Raw genomic sequence first — 20,268 nt, 5'->3', positions numbered from 1 at the left:
CTATTAGGAAAGGGTGAATCTGTCAATTTTATTTTCCTTCACTTTCTCATTTTCCCAACCTTATGTCCAGTTTGCCAGATTTTCACATCAATTAGCAAAATTTTCTTTAAAATCTGCACAAAATATCCACGTTTATGAGTGGATCTCTCTTGATATATATGTATTCCCACATGCAATTTGGCCTAATAGATGAATTTCTGTAAGTAATTTCTCCTAACATAATGTAGGTTTGTACATTATTTTCACTCATTGCTGCCCTAGGATCCCTTGGGAGGAAGGGCAGGATATAAATTTAATAATTGATAAATAAATAAATAAATAAATAAATAAATAAATAAATAATATATGCATTTCTGCAAACACCTTTCACACTTGTTTTTTTTGGTTGGAGAATTGCACCACAAAATTCAAAAAGTGCAGATATCCATATATATTTTTTATTGAAACTTTCCATCATGCAAAACAATTCAGTTTGTTTATTGGTTCAGAAAGTGCAAATTAATTTGGCTTGCATGAAAATGCAGAGTGAACACTTTTCTCCCCAAGGTGGTTGACAAGTTCTGATGCCATCTTTTGCAGAAATCTGTGATTGGCGGGGAATGTAGTGGATGGTGATTGCTCAGATAGTGGTGACAAACTCCAGAGAGGGAACTAAGCCAATTATTACAACATATGTTTTCGCGAGTTAGAGGCCACTTCATCCTATTCATGAATTTTAACATCTGTAGTCTGTGAGAGAGAAAATGTTTAATTGGGATAGGAAAACTAGGAAGATGACACTGCCACCAATTATCACTCTGTTGTGAAGGTGGTCACTCCTTCATTTCAGTTTTGCATGGAAAAGGCGCATACTGAGCAGTGATTGGGAACAGTGACAGGTAGGGATGAAGTGCTACCATATACACAGAAGAGATGATGATGTCATCTCCTGGGCCATTATTTGCCTATCCTCTGGATGACAAATAAATAAGCTTGGGGTCACACTGGATAGCTAGATGAAGATGTCATCTAGTGTGGGGCAGCTGTGAAAAAAGGTAAACCACTGTTGGATGATTGATGGTTTCCCATACCAGAGTCATGCCTAGTGTTGAACTCAAGTTCAAATCCCCACACATCTGTCAAACCCACTGGGCCAGAGCCTTGCTACTTCAGGCGATTGTTGTGAGGATTAAATGGGTGGGGAAAGCGCCTGGTATGCTTCGTTGTGTTCCTTTGAACAAGTGTGAGATGCAAATGTAATAATAAGGTGTGCTTCCTGAATGTTGCTATTTCACAGGAAGGATTCAAGCACATTTAGGTTTGTGCAACATAAGTAGATTAAGTATACTGTCACCCTAGTACAACAAATCCACCCTAAAAGAAAAGAAAGGGGCATTTTGTGGCTAGAAAAGTGGTGGGGAAATGCATTGAATACTATGAAATGAATGAATGAATAACAGGAACACATATAAACCTACCACAAGCAAATCAGGATGACCAATCGTTTTTTTATATAACCTCTACACAAACAAATCAGAATGGATGCTCAATAAAGACTGGATATAATCTAACCTCTTCATAAGCTTTCTGCAAGCAAATCAAGATGCATGCTCAATAAATAAGTTGTTTGGAGTTCAAAATAAATGAAGTGTGGCAATGGGGAAAAATCTGCTAAATTAATGTTTATGACAAAGGCTCTAAATCACTGTTTCTGCCACAATGAAGCTGCAGTCCTATTATACACTTATCTTGGAGCAAGTCTTCCTGATTTCATCCAATAGAACACATGTCTGAGTATACATGCATAAACTTGTTGTCAATCTGCTTATCTTCAAGATGCCACAATACTATTAGGGTCCTTCTAGAGTGTTGCTTTTTTGTGGGAGGGAGTCAAACTCATGCCAACAAATTCAGGTTGCACAATAAAAGTGGACAACAAAAAATCAGACTATTTGCTGTGATGGAAAGTGCGCACTGGAAAGTGTGGCATAACAATTGCTTGTCATGATGTGTAACCCCCTGCAAACAAATCAGAATTGATGCTCAATAAACAGGTTGTCTGGAAGTCGACTTTGAACTCATAGACCCTAGAAGCAGAGGGCAGGCAGAGGGAGCTAGAGCCTCTTAAGCTTGGCTGGGGACACAGAAGGAACATTCGAGCAAAAAAAGAGAGAGACTGGTATTGCAGCCAAGGCTGGCTGATGTTCTAGAAATGTTCTGGGTTTGTTAGCTTTTACTTTGTTCTTTTACCATTTCTGAGATTCCTTTCTCTTTTCCTTCCAATCAAGCATAGGTATGGCAGGCATACCTTTCAACAATATCAACTGTGGGAACTGATAGCCCATGAAGGAAGCCAGTGTAAAAATCCTCACAAAAAGAAAGCAACATCCTTCATGCCCTGACTACCTCTCTGGCTATAGTCCTGTTTACACTTGCCTGGAAATGAGCCACGTTTGGAACATGCTTCTGAGTGAACCTGCTTAGAGTTGCTCTGTGATTTAATCCCTCCCCTCCTTTGCCAATGATGATGATCATGATGACCATGATTAGGAGCATAGGAACCGGCCTCAATGTCATATCATTGGTCCACGTTGTTCAGCACTGTCTACGCCAGGGATGGTTGACCTGCTGCCCTCCAAATGTTGTTGGATTCCAACTCATATCAGTCCCAGCTAGCCTGGCCAACAATACCCAGAAGGCCAGACATAGCCATCCTGATCTACACTGAGCTCTAGCAAAGTCTCAGACAGGGATGTTTAGGCTTCTAAGTGATTTACAACCAATTACACAAGTTATGATCATTCCTCCTTAACACAGAAGGTGAAGCTAATACTTTATATCCAATCTTGGTCCTAGTTAGAGCAGTGCCTCTTAAATTAATGGGCATGCCTACCAGATCTATTAATTCCAATGGCTTTGCTCTAAGTAGCACTTAGATCACAGTAGCAGCACTTTGTATCCAAAGCTAGTTCCGCCGTCAAAGGTAATAGACACAACTAACTTAGCCTTGGTACCAATGGGCCTCCTGTGCATAGAGCTCGGCTGAATAGGCTACAATGCAACAAGATAGAAGAAGAACAGTAAGATTCCAATGCCTGAAGAAGATCAAAGAAACAGAACCCAGGAAGGAGCAGCCCAGAGCAAGGGGAGCCTGCGAAGGGCCGATCCTTCTCTTCTCTTCCCTCCCCGCGCCCGCCCCATCCCCGGTAGTTGAGAGCAGGCGCTGCTGCCAAAGCGCCTGGAGCCACCAAGCAGCCTCCTCGCTCCCCTCTCTGTCTCTCCCCCCGATTGGTGCGCTCTCCGCCGCTGCGCCCCCTCCGAGCCGTTGCTCCCGCTCCCCAGGGGCTGCGGCGCGCAGGGAGTTAGCGAGCGAGCTGGGGCAGTTGTGCCTTGGGGCCGCCGCGTCCTGGTGGCGGAGCTGCAGCCGATTTCAAAAGCTGCGCGCTGGCCGCGGAGGAGGCGGGCGGGCAGCAGCAGCAGGAGGGATCCCCTCGGCGCTCCTTTCTGCATGGGCTGCCCTGCGCCCGCAGTGGGCGGTGCAGGCGGGGGATGCCAATCCCCATGACCATCTCCCCGAACATGTGGCGGAGTAGACGGGATCTCCCGCTGCACGTGTCTGCTGCTGCTGCTGGAGGCGGCAGCGGCGGTGGCCGCGACAGGTAAACCGACCGCACCCCCACCCACCCCGCACTCCTGGCCGCCCCCTTCCCAGATGTACCGAGGCGAGAGGAAGTATCCATGGATTGCCTCCTGCTTTTCCTGTGGACTTTGCCCGTGGCGATCGGCGACGCCACCCCGATGCACTCGCTCACCATCCTCTGGCTGGGCAGCATTGCAAAGGTAAGTGGTGGTGGGAGCCAGCTGGGCGAGATCCAATCGAGGTTTCCCCACGTATCCCTGAGATAGCCTACTCCTCTCTCCTTTCTCTCTTTTTGCAGAGTCTGCAGCTGTGCTGCCTCTGTTGCGTGTCCTTGGCGGCCGCGTTAACCGGTGACAGCGGCGGCATCGGCGGATTCAACCACGGTTCGTATCCTTTTCGATTGCAATGCGAATGAATGAGCCTCTTTCTTGCCTGTGCGGGAGCCCATGGGAGCAGGAGGCGGGAAACTGTTAACATTGGTTGGGAGTAGTTTCACCGGAGGCCACTGTGGGAAGATAGGTTGCAAACCATCATTCAGCGGGGGAGGACCATAGCTCGGGGCAGAGCACCTGCTTGGCAGGCAGAAGGTCCCAGGCTGAATCCCTGGCATCTCCCGGTCCCGGTAGTGCTAGGAATCGCCCCTTCTGAAGTCTTGCAGAGCTGCTGCCTGCCAGTGTGAACGCTATTGAGCTAGATGGACCAATGCTTTGATTTGGTCAAAAGTAGTGATGACTCGGCCATTGTGGTGCTGGAAATTGGACTTAAGAGACTAGGTGTGTTCAATTCCTGATTTGGTTATGGAGTTCAATTGAGGGTGTGATGTTATAAATACTTTCCTGAGAGTAAACCATAAGCAAATCAGTGGGATTTGATTCTGACTAGAGATGTGTATAGGATTGCACTGTGTGTGTGTGTGTGTGTGTGTGTGTGTGTGTGGAGGGGGGGATTGGGCAGGTGACTGCCTCAGTGTAGCTCATCTGTAAAATAGGACCGTTTGAGGGTTGTGACGAGTGAGCAATGCAATAATTGCATTTTCTTTGCTGAGACAGAAATGAATAAGAGGCTAAACATTGAAATGGCCAGTTATGTTAGTGGTTTGGTAAGAGTTGAACAATTTTGGGGAGAATGGATTTGTTAATGGCTATTGCCCTTGACGTTAAAATAATACAATCATAGAATCATAGAGTTGGAAGCGACTGAAAGGGTCATCTAGTCCAACAGAAAGTTAAAACTGCTATAGAATCAATAGACTATAGGGATAGTCTGGAGAAATTGGTGCAAGGATTACAGAATATGTGTACCCATATATCTCAGACCCCATTTAGCTGTAATAAAAGTTCCATTTGTTTCAACATGGAGGATCAAAGACTGGGCTAACTGAAAATTAATGTCACTGGAGCCAGAAGGGCTTGCTTCTGTGTAAATGAAATAGAGGTGGAGATCATTCCTGATGACTGGTGAACAGAAAATGGTGAATATCAGAGAGCCAGTGTGGTGTAGTGGTTAAGAGCGGCAGACTCGTTATCTGGGGAACCGGGTTCGCGTCTCCACTCCTCCACATGCAGCTGCTGGGTGACCTTGGGCTAGTCACACTTCTCTGAAGTCTCTCAGCCACACTCACCTCACAGAGTGTTTGTTGTGGGGGAGGAAGGGAAAGGAGAATGTTAGCCGCTTTGAGACTCCTTCGGGTAGTGAAAAGCGGGATATCAAATCCAAACTCTTCTTCTTCTTCTTCTTCTCTTTGCCCAGCTCTTTCAGCAATGTGGAAAGAAACCAGTCAGAAGTGTGAAAAGAAAGGAAGACAATAAAGAATATGTGCTTAAGGATTTGTAAGAAATAGATCAAATCAGTCTCTCTCTCTTTGAAACATCTCAGTAGAAAGAATCTCTACACTTTCAAAGCACTTCCAGCCTTCTGCCCCAAAAAGAAAGAGAATGAAATGCTAATGTAATGTAGCAGTGTATTAAAACGTGTGTGAACAGGCAGGCAATGATTCCTAGATTTCAAAGAGAACAGGTGATTGCAGGCAATCATGGACTGAAGACTAAGCTCCCATATTATTATTTTTTAAAAAATAAGTTAATGTTACAAACAATTGCATGGCATGCTTTAGCACTCCAGCTCATATTGCAGAAGAATACAAAAACCCCTACTCATGTTCCGTATGGATATCTATATACAAATAGATTCAGCAGGATGTCCAGCTGTGAATGTTCTGTAGCTCAGGAAGATCGAAGCGTGATGCTCTTGCTAGCTGGGAGTGTTAACAAGTACAGTGCACGCAGGACTGGGAAAGGCAAATCCTGGTGTGCCTTGTGTCTGTTCACTGGGGAATTCCTCCCTCTCGCAGCTGCTTGCATTTTTGGCTACCAGCCTGTTTAGCATCCTGAACTTCTGCCACTGATTAACACCACTGGAAAGTGAAAGGCTTGTGATACCGGTATATCATTTCCACTGTCTAACACAGGCATAGGCAACCTTCGGCTCTCCAGATGTTTTGGACTACATTTCCCATCATCCATGACCACTGGTCCTGTTAGCTAGGGATCATGGGAGTTGTAGGCCAAAACATCTGGAGAGCCGAAGGTTGCCTATGCCTGGTCTAACACAAAGGCAACCAATTGCTGCTTACATTTTATTGAGGCATAGAGCTGTAGAGTTGGAAGAGACCTCAAGAGTCACCTAGTCTAACCCCCTCTAATGCAGGATGGGCTAGTTAGCAATTCTGCACCGCGTTAACTCTATCTCTAGCATTTGTCCTGCCATATAAATGGGGCAGAGAAAGGTGCTCTGCCAGTTGCTTATCTTGTTCAGATTACCATTAAGAGAAAAAAAAAGAAAAGTATTGGATTGTATCTAACTCAATTTTATTCAAAGTAGACCCATTGACATTAATCAATCTTCACTAATTTTAACGGGCCTATCTTTGGATGATGACATGTGGAAACAGATGTTGTTGAAGATCTAGAACTCCTAGGAAATCTGGGATTTTTAAAGAAATTAAAGAAATGCTTTAATTGGAAGGGCAGAATTACCTAAGGAGGCATACTTATTATGACAGATATTCCTCCACAATGTGCAACCACTGGGGAGTTGGGGGCATATTCCAGGAAATGTTCTCAGTTCATTTAGAACTAAAATCCAGCCTCTACAGAAACCTTTTTCATTCCTTCTGGGCAAACTTCTGAGGGCTCTATTCCAGTGGTGAGCAGGACCAGAGGCAAAACTGAGCAAAGCAATTAATGTAAGATTTACCTTTGGACAGCAGGCTAGTTTACTCCAGGCAAGCAAGAGCCATGATCAAAGTTCAGGGATACATTCCATCCAAGCAAAAATGTAAAGGCAGGAGCAAAGCGGGGTGGGGATGAGGGGTGTGGCCTGGGAAGAGGGATAGTAGCTTGAGGAGAGTTCCAAGACCCAGCTAGAGAGACCTGCAGAGGTCACACACCCTGCTGGGCCTCCTCTAACTCCATTACCTGCCAATCATCTGATGCTTTGCAGGAGCTGCTGATCATCTGATTGCAATTCCTGCAAATTCTGCTTTTTGCAGGAAGTCACATCTTTATCTGATGCACACCTGCTGTCATAGAATGTCAGGTGCAGGGCAGGTGGGCATAGCTTGGGAAAAATCATATTGTGGGGCAAATTAGGCCACCTGTTGGGCCCAGAGGTACCCCATTGCTGCACCAGCCCATCTCCTGATTTTCTTTGCTATCACTGCCTATGTTCATCTGTGCCCAGGCATGCAAGCCATGACATGAGTTCAGACCTTCCACCTGCATTATGCTCGCTCTCTCTCTCTCTCTGGTTGTATGGATTGGGGCCAAAATGGACGGGCAAGTTTGTGAGCCACAATGTTGGGGGGGAGGGGCTATAGACAGGCCCAAACAGAGGGGGGGGGGTTATATGGGCCACTTGGCCCGGGCCTCCGATTCCAAAGGGGGCCTCGGCCAGCATATTCACAATCACTCACCATTATTTAAATGTAAATACTTAATAATCCTTTGCCCTACGTATTTTTAAAAAGCACTATTGTATATCTTTATCTTCCATTTTGTCTTTATATGAAGATATGGTTCAAGCCTTGAAATCCCCAGGGTTAAAAAAGGGGGGGCACATTATCTACCTGGCCTGGGCCTCTGCCTGGCTCTGCAAGGGCCTGGCTATAGAGAGAGGACCCGCCCCTCTGGAGCACCTTGCCTCAATTTCAAAACCTGGAACCAGTATTACATGCAAATGTAATCCTTTCATTTTCATCCTGTCACCTATAAATGCACATAGGATCATAATCAGGTGGAGTTAGGATGCCAGTGATCAGCAGTGCAGACCAGGTTTAGGAATTTTGTTTTAGGTATATTGCCTCACAATCTTTTCGTTGTACTTCTTTGTTTATTTGATCATGAGCAAGAAATCACACTGCAGCTGAATTAACAGAAACAGGCAAAATTTGCAGGGTTGAGGTGATCTTTCTCAACAGGAGGTCAGCTACAACCTTAAAAACCAGACTAGCCAAGCTGCCATTGTTTAGTGGAGGAGAACGCTGAATCCTTTGAGACACTAATAATTAAATCCTTTAATCCAGTTGAACAAATTGTGTGCAATTCCTCCTGGGTCTGCAGTATTCTTTGCTCTGCTTTTGAGAGACAGGGAGATTGCGTGGGGGGTGGGGAACCCACCTTCCCATTTGTCATCAATTAATTGAAGGGACGAGGGAGGAAAAAAATGACACCTTGGTGATGACAAATGTTTTCTCCAAAATGACTGTGGGAAATTTCACAGCTACGCCAAGCTGTCTCTCCTGGCGGGAATGATCAGAGGGCAGAGAGGAAACTAGTCCAGTTTTATAATCCTTGTCATTTACATGGGGCCGGCTGACATTGCTTTAGAAGTATTTATGCATGCATGGCTGTATCAACACAGACTGCAGACTCCCTGTGCCACTTTGCAAATGGTGATAATGAATGTGCCCTACTGAAAACCTGCTTTGCTGTAAAAAAACGTCTCACAGAGGTTAATTTTTCAGGCAAGAAAGCAAACTAACCAACTAATAAATGAACAGGCATGCCCTTGGCTCATGAAGGCTGATGGCTAACAAACCCTTTCCCTTTTCAGATTACATCTTTGTCACCCCTGTTGAAGTGGACTCCAGTGGATCGTACATCACGCATGATGTTTTGCGCAGTGCTAGAAGGAAACGATCAACCGTGAGCTCCAAGAGTTCCTTGCACTATAAATTTTCAGCATTTGGACAGGAACTTCTCTTGGACCTCCAGCTTTCAGCCTTTTTTGGCAATGGTTTCACTGTCCAGGTGCTTGGGGAAGATGGCATCGTGCATTCTCAGGAACATGAAGTTGAACAGTGTTTCTATCAGGGATTTATAAGGAACTATAGTTCTTCTTCAGTAGCCATATCTACATGCGTAGGCTTGGTAAGTGTATGCTGTCCCCTTAAATGCAACCCAGCCTCCAGACCCTTTCCTTTATTGCCTTGACTTGTACCAAGAACTCCGCTAGGGAACAGTGGAATCCTAAACCTGTTAAGAGAATGCAGGTGGGATGGACCCATTTTGACACAGTTATTATGACCCTGTAACTTTCAGTTTGACATATAATCCTTCTCCCAACTCCCCACCCCCACCCCCATTACCTGTCTTGCCAATGTAATCATATTCAATAAGAGAGCTATAATTACAGATGATATCTTTCTGTGCTAAACTAGTGGTTATCTTAAGATTGGTTCCTGAAAAGACAAGGCTCCTGAAAGTACTTCTAAGGGCAATTATGTGCAGATGTTAATCCTTGGGAATTTCTTTTCTGCACAAAATATTCACGGTATATATATGTGTAACTGGTTGGAAAGGTTTGAGATCCTTCCTGCATATGTATGTATAGTCTTTGCTCTTACTTCTTCTACTGTTAACTCTCATTTCCTCATATGAACCACAGTGAAGGGCAGGGAAGCATAGAGGTTGTTTTCATTGAAGGCTACTCATTTGATGGCCATCATGAATAACACTCTTACTAAGAAAATAGGCTAAGAACTAAGAAAAAAGGGTTCAAGTTTTTAATTGCTGCAGTTGGTGCCAACCAATCATCTATTAGACTCCTGGACTGTGTTTCTAGTCTTTATGGATGTGGATAATTGGGGGGGGGGTGTACTGTGTGATGAAATCATGGAGGCTGGGAATGGAGATGGACAATGGATGCTACTGATTTGGGACTGCAGAAAATTCTCACCCAGAAAGTCTATTTCTCAAACTTCATAGTTTATGTTCACCAACTAACCTTGTCTCCAGCCTTCTGCCTTCTATCATTCAATATACTCCCCAACTGTCCCTTTCCCCTGGTACCTGTCAGATTCCAGCACAGTGCAAGATCCCACAAAGAAGGTGACAAGGTGAGAGGTGAGGAAAGGCAGGACCAGGCTGGAGGAAGGCAGAGCAGGAGGCAAGACTGGGCAGAAGTTGCAGAGCTACAGAGAACTCTAGGGATCAGAGGTTGTGGCAGTGCCTTTCTAGATCATTGTCTTGATAGTTGAATTTTTGAGGGGAAAGTCTTCTAAAAATGTTATTAGTGTGGGCTGCTAGTGTCAGAATTCAGGGACATTGAAACTCTCTCTCAGCAGACTTGATGATATTGTGTACATCCTTGTCCCTTGCACGTGTGTGTGTGTGTGTGTGTGTGTGTGAACTTCGAGATATCTGGGCATGTAATTTTACATCCCTTTAACTGCTCAGGTGTGTTCTTAACTGTACACCATTATGTTTTGTTTTTCTGGTATGTTATTTTGGGAAAGACATAGGGTTGGATCCAGATGAGGGTCCCATTGAAATCAATGCAAATATTTATTCACAGCTAACTTAGGTCCCATTGATTTCAGCAGAGCATCTGAAAAAGAGCAGCATGGAGCTTCTTTCTGGTGGGGTCCCCAGATGCTGTGTACCCAAAAAATCATATACAAGGGTAAAATGTGTGTAAACATGCATACAAAAATGCATTATATGAGTGAAAATTGCTTACAAAAATGTCAGAATCATTGGGTTGTATGCAATTAACTTTACACAGAATAGGCCAGTTGAAATTAATGGACCTAAGTTAGTCATGTCCATTAATGTCAATGAGTCTACTCTGAGTAGAGCTAACATTGGACCCAACTCATAAAAACAAACAAACATTTAGAGACTAGTTTTTATGATTATACTGTTAAGGTTGTCTCCAGATTGTCAGTATTTTGTGGGAGGGATTCAAGCACATATTGGAAATTTAGGTTTGTGCAACTGAAATGGATTAAAGTGTTCTTTCACTCCAGCACACCAGATCCACTTCAAAATACACAACAGACTTTTTGTAGTTAGGAACGTGATGGAGAAATGCACTACAAAGTGTGGGAGGATTAGTGGGAAGACATATAAACTTCATGCAAACATATTAAAGTGAATGAAAATGAGATGACTGCATGTTGCAGAACTTTCCAGCATTCAAATCAGAATGAATAATCAGTAAAGACCAGGCACAGTCTAACCTCTGTGTAAGCTTTGTGCAAGCAAACAAAGATGAATGCTCAATAAACAGGTCATATGGAAGAGTCCCTGTTTTTGTTTTGAAGTAAGTTGGTACATATACTAAAAGAATGTTCAAAACCTCAATTCCACTTAATTACTTAGCAATTGTGAACCAATTGCTAAGTAATTAATTAGTATTTGAGGGTAGCTGAGTGAAAAAGAGACTAGGGGTCCTGCATAAGTAAAGTTACACCTGGTGAAATTCCCTTTGCTACTCAATTCTTCAAAGCATGGGATCCCTGTTTCCCTTTTCAGCTGGCCACCTTTGATTACTATTCACTGTCTTTTAAGGTAACAATATCAGAATGAGATGCTATGTTAATTGCACACAACTATGGATGTTATTATATTACTTACATGCAACAAAATTTAGCTGTGGCTCTGGTGTGATTTCATCCTGGGTTATTCTCAGTAAGCATTGCATCCCTGGAGTGCAATGTTGGCAGCAGAGTGGATTTGAAAGTTTTGCGGTTTCAGAAAAGACTGCAATTATTAAGCTTTTTAAATAGCTCTTGAAATTTAGCTCAGAAGTGCAGACAAGAATGAGATACTGACAGTTACATTAAAGTGGTGTGCCTGGCTCTTACTGATGAAAATGCATTGGGAAAAATCTAGCACTTTTTTCTTGGGTGAATAAATGAAGTTGCCCAATACTCTACAACTAAGCATGAGATGGAGATGCAAGACATTCTTCAGAGTGATTTGTCAGAAAGGATTGGGGAGAAGGTTATGGCTTAGTGGTGGACCACACACTTTGTACACAGAAAATCTTAAATTTTGTTCCCTGTTTCATCTCTTAAAATGACCTCAGGTCTCAGGGCTGGAAAGACCTATCTGAATATTCTGAGAGCTGCATTCAGAGCCTCCACAACCTCTAGATGTTTTGGACTACAACTGTGATCACCCTCAGCCATCATGGTCACTGGTCAGGGATGACTGGAATTGTTGTCCAACCAGGCTGGAATGGACAATACTTTGATTAGATGGACCACTGATTTAATGCTGTAGGACTCCTTGCCCTGTGAGTGAGTGAGGAGTTGGACCACACCTGGTGGTCCTGCCCCTAATGTCAGCTATTCCCTGTTCTCACATATTCAGGTCTGAATGAGATGCCTTCATTTACTCAGTGTTACCTGTAGCATGGAGAACATAAGTCAATAACCACTTTTCTATCAGATTCTGTAAACAAGGAGTAGCTAATGTGGTGCTTTTGTCCTCTGCACAAACCCTGTGCCCTTGCTTAGAGGACAAACAGGCTTTTTGGCACTGAAGTTCCACTCCTGTTACCTTCTGAGTCCCATTGTTCTGCTTCTGGCAATTATGGTAGGTTCCACCTGTCTTAATAATGGGAAACTTGCCACCCTCCATATGTTGCTGGACTCCTGACTTCCATTATCCTTGACCATTGAGTATGTTGTCTGGGGCTGAAGGCAGTTGCGAGCCTAAAAACATCTGGAGAACTACAGGTTCTCCAGCTCTGACCTATCTCCTGGAATAAGAAGCAAAGCTCTTGATCAAGGGTGGGACCCTCCAGACATTGTACTCCATCAGCCCCCAGACAGCATAGCTGATTATCAGGGATGTTGGGGGTTGTAGTTCAGCATACTGTGGAGGACACCATTCTGGCTGCAGGGGTGTAACCATATGCTTGGAATCCTGTGCTGTGATTGAGAGTCTCTTGTGGACAACCACCATTTGTGTCTCCACCCCCCTTCCCTTACTATGTTTTGTCACTTGGCTAGCATTCTTTCCTATTTGCTTTGTTCACTGCAATTAAAACCGAAAGTGGTGTTGCTTCTACATGGTTGGTAGCACTAATCTTTCCATTGTTCCTTTCATTAGCAGTAGCTTCCCCACAATAAAATGGCAGTGACCCATTCTTTTAAGCCTGGAGCGCCACAATGTGATTTGGAAGCAATTGTATTTCAATAGACTGCAGGGATTCTTTGATCTCACTTGTTTTTTGGTCTCTCTGTGTGTAGTGTGGGGAGCAGCATGATGGTGAGCATTCTCTAATTCAGCAGCTCAGATGTCTACTTCGTGCTTTTGCCTGGATAGAAGATTATGAAGAGAGAAGAAAAGTCCCTCCATAAGCTAGCTGGGTGGGGGAGGACCGAGAACTTGGTGCTTTACTACAGCTCTACAATGAGGCTGACACTGAACTCCATGTGTCATTGATTGACATATCTATCATGCTCCGTTCTTTAAAAAAAGGAGGGAGGGATATAAGAAGTTGGACCTTTGGTCCTTCTAGCTTTGTCTTGTCTACACTGGCTGGCAGAAGTTCTCCAGGATTCCAAATGAGAGACTTTCAGAGCCGTACCTGGTATTATAGGAGATGGAACCTGGAACAGTTGATCTAACAGTGAGCTATGTCCTCCACTCAAATAAAAGCAGAGGAAGCAGACTTCTCATCCCCTTCAAGAGACTTGGGTGGCAGAAACTCCAGCTCTGGAAGGTTTTTATGCTTATGCAATTAGGGCTGTCCCAGGCAGAGGCTCCGGGAGGTTAAAAGGGGGGCTTTGCATCTTGATTTCTCAATGTCTAAATGCCACCTGTAAAGAGTCAGACAATTGGTCCATCTAACTCTGTGTTGTCTACACCAGGGGTGGGCAACCTTTGGCCCTCAGGCCAAGTTTGGCCCAGCATGGCTCCCAGTTTGACCCATGACTGTTTCCCATAACTCGTGGCCACTTGTCCCAAATGCCAGTGATGCCAATTGTGGGGCAGATAGAGATGCACCTGGATCAGCTGCATGGCTGAGTTCTGCATGTGGCACTCACTTGTGAAACCACTCCCTGCAGAATGCAGGCTTGAAAGCACTGAATACTGACTCATGGACTGTTTTTCAAGCCTGCTGCTTGCAAATCAGCTGCACTTCAAAGCACCATGCAGGGCTTTTTGCAAGGCCTTTGTAGTGGTTTGAAGTCTCAGCAATCATCACCTGACATCTTTGTGATGTCAAACCTGGCCCGTTAGGGATAGGAAAGGTGAAGATCTGGCCCACTATCCAGTTCAGTTTTCCAATCCTGGTCTATACTGACTGGGAGCAGATTTCCGGGATTCCAGATACAAGTCTTCCCCAGCCCTGCCTGGAGATGCTAGGCATAACAGTAATAAATAACTTCAGCAAATAATCAGCATGTCAATAACAATAATACAGTTCAAACATTAGCATATACAAGTGAGGCCTGCAACAAAATGCTGCAGCATAGTGTGCTGATGTTTCAGATTCCAGCTACTTTACTCCATCCCCAACCCCCTTGTTTTCATTCCTCTTCCAACTGTCAATCAGCATTCATTCACAGACACGCACGCACACACACACACACACAAAATTCATGTAGACTAGACTGGCCAAGGCAAAGGACAAGATGATGCCACCTCTCCAAATCCACAGAAAGAAGCCAAATGGACTTGCACTTGAATCTTCCTTCAGCATTGATGATAGGGCAGCATCTAGGGTTAGGTTGTGCAGGGCAGATTGGGTGGCGCACACAGCTCTGTCTGCTCCACAGCCCCTGGCGTCTGCTGCCTATCTCACTCTGTCTAATGGTAGGGCCGGCCCTGCATGTAGACATGGTCTGAGTGTAGATTCCTTGGATAAGAAAGCCACTGATTATGTTACTGTCTGCCTTTCTGATCCTATCTGTGGGGAAAGGGGCTTTGCTGCTTTCTTGCCAAATTCTTTTTTGGCAGGTCTGCTATGAATTTAAAGTGCACAGCAGGTACTGTGCACTGATATGCTCTGACATTGAATTGACTGGCTATGGACTGATGAAAGCTAAATTAGTTTTGGTTTCAAACAGTAGGGAATAGACTAGAATGCTGTGTATATAAAATTATATATATGGTAAAAAAAATCAGTTTTACAAAGGTGGCAGTCATGTTGACAAGGAACATGTCAAATGGGAATGTTGTTCCAGTTTAAAACTGATAACTGGGAATGCCAAATTGCAGTTGCTGACAATGAAATCTTTTTTTAAAAAATGTCTGTCTTCAAATACAGAAACTTGTCAGTTCTTGAAAAATCTTGATATATGGGTTTGCCGATGATAGGAGTGTTGAGAAATAATATCAAGCAGATACTTATTGGCTTCCTTCTCCATTTTTTTTTGGGGGGGGGGGCGACTTAACAGGTGCTGAAAAACAGTTAATGTGAGTTGTTGAAGGTCAATGCAGCTTAGTTGGAAAACCTTCCCAGAAATGGCCTGTACTACCATTAGGCCAGATGCGGGGAACCTATGGCCCTCCAGATATTGCCAAACTACAACTCCTATCAGCCCTAGCAAGCATGGCCAATCGTGAGGGATGATGGGAATTTATTTATTTCATAACATTTACACACCTCTTGATTGTAAAAAACCAAACCAAACCAAACTAAACCCTCAAAAGTGGTTTACAGAAATATAAAACAAGAAAATCAAGAAAAAATGACAACAGTACTTTAAAACATACAAAAGTTAAAATATTAAAACTGATTAAAATTACCTCAACTTTCTAAGAATCTAGGCAGGCTTGTCTAAACAAGAGGGTTTTTTTTATTTTTAGCAAGTGCCAAAAAGAAATACATGCCTTCTTGACACCAGTAGGCAGGGAGTACCAAAGTGCAGGTGTTGCCACACTAACTGAATTCTTACAAATCAGAACCAGTATTATGTAGCACCTGTAGTAGCAGGCACACCATCTGGGGAGGGGCTGGGGGGGCTGAGGGCCTTCTTGGCAGTGGCAACTTCTCTGTGAAACGCTCTCCCATCAAATGTCAAGGAGATAAAGAACTATACAATTTTTAGAAGACATCTGAAGCCAGCTGTGTATTGGGAAGTTTTAAACATTGAGATTTTATTATGTTTTATTGGTACTGGAAGCTGCCCAGAGTGGTTGGGGAAACCCAGCCAGATGGGTGGGGTATAATAATAATAATAATAATAATAATAATAATAATAATATTTATTTATTACTTTATTAAGCTGGCTCTGGGTGGATGTAATGACATTTGGGCACCCAACGTTGAAGAACAATGCCCTAGAAGTTACGTTACCAATCTTTTGCGACCGGTTTGCCCAAGCACTAGACAGCCTTGGCATTGTCTTGCTAGACATATGGCTAGATCTAGTCCTACTTAGCATCAGTAAGATAGTTCTTGCTAATGAATAGCCTGATGCATTTCAGGTGTAAAAGCCTTTCTAAGGCAAACTCTCCTGCCTGCATACTTTACATATGAAAAGCATGAAGAGTGAGGAATCTAGACTGAGTCCACTCTGCCCCTGCTCTGTACCCTATTCACATGTAATTTATACATACTATACATATGAAAGATATGTTCTGACATTCAAAAAAAATTATTTTTTTTTTTTAAATGGATGGACATCCAGAGTGGGGAATCCATATGCAATCTACATTCCCCTCCATATATTTGTGGAACATCTGTACAGGGCTACTGGTACCTCCAGGGTAGAATCTTGGAGCAGGGGTGACCCAAGACATGTTGCTGCCTGATGGGAAGAACAAGATGGAGTCCCCTCTGCATTCCATGGACAGAAGCTGGCTGGACAGGCAAGTTGAATTTTACTTCAGCACTGGTGATGGGATAGTATCTGATCACTGATCTCATGTCTAGTTTGGTCCTTGGAGGGACCACAGATGCACTTTCTGCTAAATTACCAGTGGCAAACCAACTGAATGTTCATGGAATAAATAGATCACCATAATCCTAGCATTAGAACCAGAACAGTCACCCCCCCCATCTCTCTCTGCAAATTTTTATACTTAATTTCAGGAAAAAACACATATGCATGGGAATGTACTTATAGGGGAAAATAAACTTAAGTTCTGTGCCACATTCCTAATTCTGCATTGATTTTTTTCTCCTTCAAAGAGGCTTAGGATGTAGGATGTTATTATCAATCCCATATGCTTTAAATTAGTCTAGTCCAAACCACAGGAAATGTTTAAAGTTAATATTGTAATTGAAAATGTTTCTTGTAGGTAGAAATATATATAAAAATAGTCACAATTTAGAAAACCTGCCAGTAGTTGGAAACTGTGTCAGATGAGAAGGCTGGGAACAAATTTAAGTTAGGAAGGCAAGTTCTGAAGCATAGCACCTGTTGTGCTGAGAGGATTTCCTGGGGAAGGGTTGATGTGGCAGGTTATTTGTAGGCAGAGATGATTCATTGTAAAAAAATGTGCATATTAGAGCTTGAGATTTAGATGTTTGAGATTGGGTAGCATGCTTCCTAAATATATTTTACATGGAATCAAGATTGTGCCCATTTGCCCCACACCGACCAATTTTCAAAGCAGGAGTGGCTAATCTGTGATTTCAGTCCAGATACTGTTGGACCCTAACTCCCATCAGCTGCAGCCAGGGATGATGGGAGCTGTAGTCCAGCAGCACTGGGGGTGCCAGAGGTTTCCCAACCTTGACCTAGGTGCTCGAAACATAGGTCACCTGTTCTGCACCATTTACACTTATTATCTGTCTGGCATTCTGTCCCAATTCAAGGTGCTTGAATTAAAGTTTTAAGCACCAAATATTTTCCAACCACACTATCTGAAGGACCTCCTATGCCCATGTAAATCACCTAAGCTTTAAGGCTGGAAGCTGGGGCATCTTCTCTCTTGTATTGTTCAATGCCAGACACTTACCTTCTTGATGACAGTCTTTAAATATTTTTGGCTGACAAAAGAAAATGAGCATTGAAATATCTGGGCTGTTAGGATTTTTTTTTTTGGGGGGGGGAGTTCATCTGTGCAAGAGTTTCTATGTTAAGCTTTGTAAGATGTTACAAAGTAGTAATTCATTTATAACTTGAAAAGATTACAGAAAGTGAACAAATGCGTCCCAGATCAAGGGCAAAGACCCTCTTAGTATGGCAAGCTAGGCTAAGACATTGGCAAGTGGATGGCACAACCCAACTGTCAATCACTTGAAATCATTGACAGGTGGGTTGTCCTGCTTATCGGTCAAAGTCATAAAAATCTTCATTGTGACAGCATGGTGGATCAGGGTCTTGATTGCTTTGTATTTTAGGAGTCACAGGGCAAGCCACACAACTCACAGCTCTGTCATTGTCCTTCAGCATCAGCTTGAGATGGTCATCTCACTCTTCCTAATGATAGAACTGGCCCTGTTCAGAGTATAGTGTGTGGATTTCAACCCAACAGATGAACAGTAAGACACTATACCACATTGCTTCTCTTTTAAAAGAACTAATATCCTTGTAATGATAAATGTGATAAAGATACAGTGGTACCTCTGGTTATGTACTTAATTCGTTCCGGAGGTCCGTTCTTAACCTGAAATCGTTCTTAACCTGAAGCACCACTTTAGCTAATGGGACCTCCCACTGCCTTCGCGCCGCTGCTGCCCTATTTCTGTTCTCATCCTGAAGCAAAGTTCTTAACCCGAGGTACTATTTCTGGGTTATCAGAGTCTGTAACCTGAAGCGTCTGTAACCCGAGGTACCACTGTATAGGTTTCTACCTCACACTGTGGAGCAAGTTTCTACAATCTTTTGGCATTTTTTTTAATGAATATGCATTGCAAGGGGTTATTTGTGATATATATCTGCCAAAGTGGTGAGACTATGTTGTGATTTCAAACATAGTTAAATATAGCATTGCGCATTTTGTACTGTTGAAAATAAATCACAACTCTGAAGTGCGAATATAAGGGGGGAAATGTCTCACTTATTCCAAGGGCAGACTATGGGGAAGCAACCCTGAAATGTCAAGGAGATGAATTAGATCTGTTTGAGATAAGTCTTTCCAATATATCATTGTATGTGTCTAGAACAAGCATGGTTACATTTTGCAGGTGGTTAAAAATATATGCTAGATATATGCAAGTAAAAGAAGATGTTCTTCTGCAAATCATCGTCTGATCCTAGATGGATAGTTCAGTTCTGTCTGCAATGCAAACAGTGCCACATGTATTTGCTGCTAAACAAGGATTCTTTGTAGGAGTAGCATTTGATGTGATATGTAATCTTAACTTATGGTAGTTCACCTGTGATTACTCTTATAGGGTTGCCAAACGTCAACGAAAAGCTCAACAACTTTTCTGTCCGGACTGTCACTGTTTGAAATATGGCAACCCTACTTTCATGCATTCAAGCTGATTTGAGCTTGCTTTGTGCATTATCCCTTTCAAGCAGGCTTAGGACCAGGCCTACCATTAGGCAGAGTTAGGCAACTGCATTAGGTAGCAAATGCTGGGGAGTGGTGGTGAAGTGGGACACAGATGTGTGGGCTGCATTGCCTCTGCTGTCCCCGCAATGTTAGTTTGCTACCCTTTGGAGAAAGCTGTCCCTGTGTTGAAAAAAAGATTGTAGTCCAATCATTTTCTGTATGTGGAATGGAGGATGGTGCCATCTTCTCTTCCTCAAGTGGCAAAATGGCTTGTGCCATGCAGAAGATCCTGTAGGGACATACCCCAATATTGCATGCCTTCCTGCCTCCCATCCCTGGCAAAGAGTAGAGAAATCTGAAACCTTGGTTGAACAAGTTTCCAGATCATGTGGAATCCCATGCACATACAACTATGCATGCATAGTCTTTCCCTGTTCATATGCCCATATGAGATGCACAGATGTTGGAGGACCAGAAAGTTGTAGGATGTTGAAGGCAGGGCCAGCTGTGTGGGTCCACTGTCCCTTCTGTACATGGTGCTGGATAACATATGAATGGAGGCTTAGATGTTGTTTTCATCAAGTTGTAAACATGCATGGAGCTTCTCAAATCTGTGAAGACCCACCATTCCAAAAATAGTTGATTGCTCTAGAAAGCATCAGCAGTGCATACCACCTAGATAAAAAATGGGGTAACTTCAGACCAAGGAACTCCTCTGTTTGACCCCCAGGCCCTCCCCAGGCCATATCCCCCTGAGTGCTTCTGCTGGGCTTCAATGCATGAACTGTGATAGTGATTCTTGCTTGCTCAGCAGAAGGCTGGAGGGATGTGGTGTGTATGGCAACCTCTGACTTCTGTATGGTTGGAATGCAGCATACTGTACAAAATTAACAGCCACATCCATTGCTTTGCATACTCTTGTGTCTGAACCTGCCCATTGTGTGACCCCGG

At 43.5% G+C, this 20,268-nt stretch overlaps 1 protein-coding gene across 3 annotated transcripts in view; it reads left to right on the top strand.

Annotated features, from left to right (window-relative positions):
- The first annotated feature begins 3,442 nt into the window (after positions 1 to 3,442).
- Positions 3,443 to 20,268, top strand: part of ADAMTS18 (ADAM metallopeptidase with thrombospondin type 1 motif 18) — a 98,245-nt gene continuing 81,419 nt past the window's right edge. For 2 of the 3 annotated variants that reach the window (XM_033157171.1, XM_033157170.1), the window contains exons 1-3: positions 3,443 to 3,819; positions 3,918 to 4,002; positions 8,732 to 9,048. In XM_033157171.1, coding sequence (XP_033013062.1) covers positions 3,718 to 3,819; positions 3,918 to 4,002; positions 8,732 to 9,048 — 504 coding nt within the window. In that variant the 5' untranslated portion in view covers positions 3,443 to 3,717. Of the gene's footprint in view, positions 3,820 to 3,917; positions 4,003 to 8,731; positions 9,049 to 20,268 lie in introns of those variants that run through there. The other variant, XM_033157173.1, reaches the window with a different exon arrangement.

The sequence above is a fragment of the Lacerta agilis genome, chromosome 8, assembly GCF_009819535.1.
Source record: "Lacerta agilis isolate rLacAgi1 chromosome 8, rLacAgi1.pri, whole genome shotgun sequence".
Lineage (NCBI taxonomy): Eukaryota > Metazoa > Chordata > Lepidosauria > Squamata > Lacertidae > Lacerta > Lacerta agilis.
The sequence above is the reverse complement of the archived record's forward strand: the minus strand, read 5'-3'. Positions and strand labels throughout refer to the sequence as shown.